Source organism: Sceloporus undulatus, chromosome 8, assembly GCF_019175285.1.
Source record: "Sceloporus undulatus isolate JIND9_A2432 ecotype Alabama chromosome 8, SceUnd_v1.1, whole genome shotgun sequence".
In the NCBI taxonomy this organism is placed as follows: Eukaryota; Metazoa; Chordata; class Lepidosauria; order Squamata; family Phrynosomatidae; genus Sceloporus; species Sceloporus undulatus.
In genome coordinates this window covers 810,141-815,775 of record NC_056529.1, presented here as the reverse complement: position 1 = coordinate 815,775, position 5,635 = coordinate 810,141, and the positions used below count along the sequence as shown (strand labels likewise).

The following is a 5,635-nucleotide window of genomic DNA, read 5'->3' as shown; positions in this document are numbered from 1 at the left end:
TTTCAATATTGGTGTAATATGGTCACTCCTAGTTGTTCCTGTAATCAGTCTGGCTGCCATATTCTGTACTAGTTGGAGTTTCTGGAATAGGCACAAGGGTAGCCCCATGTAGAGCGCATTGCAAAAATCAAGTCTTGAGGTTACCAGTGTGTACTACAGTTTCGAGGTCACCCGGTTCCAGGAAAGGGCGCAGCTGGCGTATCAGCTGAAGCTGATAGCAGGCGCTCTTGACCATTGCACTCACGTGATTTCTCATCTGAAGTGACGAGTCGAGAAGCACCCCTAAGCTGCGAACACAGTCCTTTGAGGGGACTGAGCAACTGTCCCTAAGCCTCACCCTACGGAGTCTTCCTGAGAGGCAGGACTGGAAACACTGCAAAGCAGTGCCTCCAATTCCTAGCTCTCTCAGGCGTTCTAAGTGTCATGGTCTATTGTGTCAAATGCCGCTGAGAGGTCTAATAGTACCAGCAGGGTCACATTTCCTCTGTCGATGCTTAGACAGAGGTCATCAATTAAGGCAACCATGGCAGTCTCCACCCCATAGCCCGTCCTGAAGCCAGTTTGAAATGGATTTAGACCACTTGGAGCTGAAGCGCGACAGCCCTCTCGATCACCTTACTCAAAAATGGCAGATGGGAAACAGGCCTATATATAATTTTTCATGTCCAGGGGGTCCAGGGAAGGTTTTTTCAGAAGCGGTCTAACAACCGCTTCCTTTAAGGCAGATGGTACATAAACTTTGATAAGGGATGCATTGATGACATGTCTAAGAAATGCCATCAAGGCATCACCCCCCCCCCCGATGGCCAGTCATGATGGGCAGGGGTCGAGAGGGCATGTCGTTTTCCTCACCTTTCCAAGGATCTTGTCCATGTCATCAGTACTCACAAGCTCAAACTGATCCAGTCTAGTCTCATAAACAGATTGATTGGACACCTCATCAGTTGATTTTGCCCCAACATTGGCGTCCAGGTGGGCTCTTATCTTAGAGATTTTACCTGCAAAGTAGTTGCTCAATGCATCACAGAAGACTGTTGTTGGGTTAAGTAGAAGGTTCTGGGTAAATGGCATCACCTTCAGTTCCCTCACCACCTTAAAGAGCTCTGCCGGACGAGACTTGCAGATGGAATGCGAGCAGACGAGGAGGATCGCCTTGTTGCTTTTATTGCCTCTCTATAAGAGGGGTGCTGCATGCATGGGATCCACATCATGCAACCACAACCATTTGTCACACCTGAGCAAACAAAGGTCATCTAGGAAGCCTGCATTTTAAGGAGAGTTGCCTCCTATGAGAGATTTGGTAAGACTAAACTGGGTTATTCAACATCTTTATCAATGACTTGGATGAGAAGAATTGGGGGCATACTTATCAAATTTGTAGATGACACCAAATTAAGAGGAGTAGCTAATACTCCAGAGGACAGGATCAACATTCAAAATGATCTGAACAGACTAGAAAGCTGGGCCAAAGCTAACAAAATGAAATTCAACACGAAATGTATGGTACTAGCACTTAGGGCGAAAAATGAAATGCACAGATATAGGATGGGGGACACCTGGCTGAATGAAACTACCTGTGAAAGGGATCTAGGAGTCCAAGTAACCACAAGTTGAACATGAGTCAACAGTGTGAGCGGCAGCTAAAAGGCGAATGCAATTTTAGGCTGCATCACAATAAAAGTATAGTGTCTAGATCAAGAGAAGTAATAGTGCCACTATATCTGCTCTGGTCAGGCCCCACCTGGAATAATATTGTGTCCAGTTCTGGGCACCACAATTCAAAAAGGACATTGAGACACGGGAGCCATGGTGTCCAAAGGAGGGTGACTAAAATGGTGAAGGGACTGGAAACCATGAAGTCCTATGAGAAAAAGACTTAGGGAGCTGGGGATGTTTTAGTCTGGAGAAGAGAAGGTTAAGAGGAGAATGAGAGCCCTGTTTAAATATTGGAGAGATGGTCATATTGAGGAGGAGAGCAAGCTTGTTTTCTGCGGCTCAAGACAGGACCCAATGGAGCATGGATGCAAGCTCCAGGAAAAGAGATTCCAGCTCACACATTAGGAGGAACTTCCCTGACAGCAAGGGCTGTTCGACAGTGAAACACACTCCTTCGTCGGAGTGTGGTGGAGTCTCCTTCTTTGGAGGTCTTTAAGCATAGGCTGGATGGCCATCTGTCATGTGCTTTGATTGGGAAGTTCCTGCATGGCAGAATGGGGTTGGACTGGATGGCCCTTGTGCTCTCTCCCAACTCTACGATTCTATGATTCCCTTTCATGCCTGCTGCTTTACCAAAATAGTGCAGGTTTGGTGCCCAGGAAAGAACCTGGTGCCTTGAGAAGTCTTTGCTTCTGTTAAAGAAGTGATATCTGGCTTTTTCTTATCAAGACAAGGTGGTTGCGCATGTAGGAACCAGTAAAAAATCTTCTATTACAACCATGTGATCCTTTCCCGCTTCTCTTTCTAGGGCAGTGATGGAGAAAACCCAACTTATGCACATGCCTCCTCTCACCAAAGCAGAGAACTCCCTTTCCCATGTTGATTATATAAAATAAGTAAAAATAAGGAAATTGAGAGAGAAAGCAGGGAGGGGAATAAACAGACTGTATGAAAGGGAACGCTTTGGTGCCTAACAGCCTCTTGAAATTAGCTATAAAAGGAGAGACCACACACCCAAAACAGCACTCAGGAATCCCCCCAAACAGCAAAGTACAGACTTTTCTTGAAAATATTTTTAAATAATCTTTGTTTGTTCCATGATCTAATACTATCATCTCCATACCTGAGAATATGGAGACTTTCTCAAGAGACTAAATGGACTCTTCTTTCAGCATGGCCTATGGCTTCACACTGGACCAAGGCCAATACAGTTTTCAGAGAGGGGAGCTTTGTAACTTCAAAGGAGGAGCCAAACTTTATTACTGTGGATTTATTGCCTTTGCCCCCACTCAGTTTACTGCCAGGGGCCCACCAAGTCACAACCAGATCAAGTATGCAGCCAAGAAAGCGCGTTATGCAGGAGCCAAGAAATAATTTGGTTAAAACCTTGGCTGTTGTGAACTGTGCTTGAAAAACAGAAGTGCAGCTATGCTGCAACACTGAGCAGTGTGCAGGGAACTGCAATCTTTAGGTGTCCTCAGATAATGAGTACCTTGGAATATTCCTTAGCTGCGTGAAGCATCGGCCTAGCATTCACTTCCTTGTGAGTTGACAGATGTCCTGTGACTAAAACATTGCCTTGAGTAATGTCACAGCAACAGCCAGACAAATCCATTGGGTGATCATAGGCATGTCCCATTCTCTCAGCCTCAGAGAACGGCAAAGGCACCCTCCCCCATGAACAAACTTTGCCAAGAAAAACCTCTCTTAATGTTGCCTTAGGGTCTCTAGAAGTCAGGAATGACTTGAAGGCATGCAACAACAACAAAAAGTACCTATGTCCAACAGAACATGTCCTTCCCTGCATATTTTTGTTTCGATTCTACAGAAAAGCTAGGAGGTATGATTTATTAGTTGGTCCTGAGTTTGGATGGGTTATCAGTGGAATACTTATTGGAAGACCAGAACCTACATATTACCAGGCTAATGGCCAATTTTCTGATGGAGGCAACAGGATTATGGCTTAAATTTTAATAACGATCCTGAAGTTTTTATTGTAAATGTTTGTTGTTGCTGTATGCCTAATAAAGGTTGACCAACCAACTAGTTGTTCCTGATTAAGAATGATCTTCCCTTCTTTGTCTTGTGGCTTCCTACGCTGTTCTTCAACTGTAGACGCATCATCAAAACCTTCATGCATTTACTTTGCATTCTTCACCAACACATGAAAAACAATGCTTATCCTTTTGCATTGATGGATTTCTAACACAGGCCTTCAACATCCATTGTAAAAATCACTGTAAAATCAATCCTAGGATCAAGTCTGCTTTGATTTTCACCTCTTGGACTTTTAGCTCACATAGAATACATTGTTTGTCAAGTTGCTTTGCTACTTTATGTTTATTTTTTAGTATTATGTTATTTGGTTTTGTTTTTTTTTACAAAACACACTTAAGTTGTTCCTTTTCCTTCATCACAAGCCTTACAGCTAACAATTTCACTAGGGTGACTGGTGCATTTTTTAAAAAAGCAGTATCTAGTGATAATTGAATATACTTTAATAGTTAAAAGCTCAGCCATCCAGGGGAAGCAGATGCCCCATGAAGCATCTCAGTCTTTACCACTCACCTTCTTCTGAGCAGCTTCTTTCTTTCGCTTCTCGTCTTTCCTCTTTTTCCTTTCTTCCATCAACTGTTCTTCCTTCTCCTCTTGCAACAATTTCCTGAGAAGAACAGGACAGCAAGTAAGACAAAGACAGCCATGGGTAGTATAGTGCCATCACAATACCGCAACCACATCCAGTGTTGTCTGATTCTGGAAACTCTGCCGGACTGGGCTTGGTCAGAAAAAAAAAATACTGGGCTAGAAGGACTCTGAAGGGGTTTCAGGGCAAATTTCTATCTGGCTTCAGAAGCCAAGGTGGAACCAGAGACTGTTTCTTTAGTGTCAATGAGGCAGAGCCAATGTACAGAGGGAGGCATAATGATAATAACATCACAAGACAGTGGTAGGAAGCCACAAGATAAAGAAGGGAGGGGTATTAGTTACATTTGGTTTTTAATTTATGCCGCAAGCCCCCTTTGTGCTGCAGTAGAAAAAGGTGGAAAGCAAAATAAAGGGCAATAATAATAATAATGTAAAGTCGAAGGCTTTCATGGCCGGCATCCATAGTTTTTTGTGGGTTTTTCGGGCTATGTGGCCATGTTCCAGAAAAGTTTCTTCCTGATGTTTCGCCAGCATCTGTGGCTGGCATCTTCAGAGAATGCTTTGCCTGGAAAAATTGGGTGTGTATATACTGTGAGCCTGGGAATGCAGGAGATTTGCATGTGTATTGTTCTGTGCTGATGGCAGGCCTCAGGCTGGGAGGCTAATGCAAACGAGGATTAATATCTGATAACTGGGGATCATTATCTGCTGGGAAAGCCCCTGACTCTGAATGGTTTCCCATTTGCATTTGCTGAGTCCTTATTTTGCTAAAGTGAACAAAATTTGGTTACCAGTCCTGAGGAATAGCTTAATAGTTAATAAAATACAAACATCAGTACAGTATAACGAGTCACATCTGTGAGTCACTAGGGGGTGGAGCTAGCAGATTAGCTCTATTTAACTCCTTCCAGAGCAGTTCCTGCAAGAGAAGAGGAGGAGAAGAGAAGGAGCTGGGCAGCCATTATGAGTGGTGATTGTTTTGATTTTTTTAAAAAAACTTTGGGAGAGTGTGCTTGTTTCTGAGGGGGTGGAGCTTCTGTGAGTCCCATCTGTGAGTCACTGGAGGGTGGAGCTAGCAGACTAGCTCTATACAACTCCTCCCAGAGCCTTTCCAGAGCAGTTCTTGCCAGAGAGAGGAGGAGGAGAGAAGGAGCTGGGCAGCCATTTTGAGTGGTGACTGTTAATTTTTTAAAAAACTTTGGGAGAGTGTGCTTGTTTCTGAGGGGGCGGAGCTTCTGTGAGTCTCATCTGTGAGTCACTAGGGGTGGAGCTAGCAGACTAGCTCTATACAACTCCTCCCAGAGCCACACACCTAACGGCACGCATTTTTTTT

General features: G+C 44.1%; 1 protein-coding gene across 1 annotated transcript in view; it reads right to left on the bottom strand.

Annotated features, from left to right (window-relative positions):
• TNRC6A (trinucleotide repeat containing adaptor 6A) overlaps positions 1–4,284 on the bottom strand; it is a 292,395-nt gene extending 288,111 nt beyond the window's left edge. Inside the window, exon 1 of the mRNA XM_042437722.1 lies at positions 4,225–4,284. Within this exon, the coding sequence (XP_042293656.1) occupies positions 4,225–4,284 (60 nt within the window). The remainder of the gene's footprint in view (positions 1–4,224) is intronic.
• Between the last annotated feature and the right edge of the window lie 1,351 nt (positions 4,285–5,635).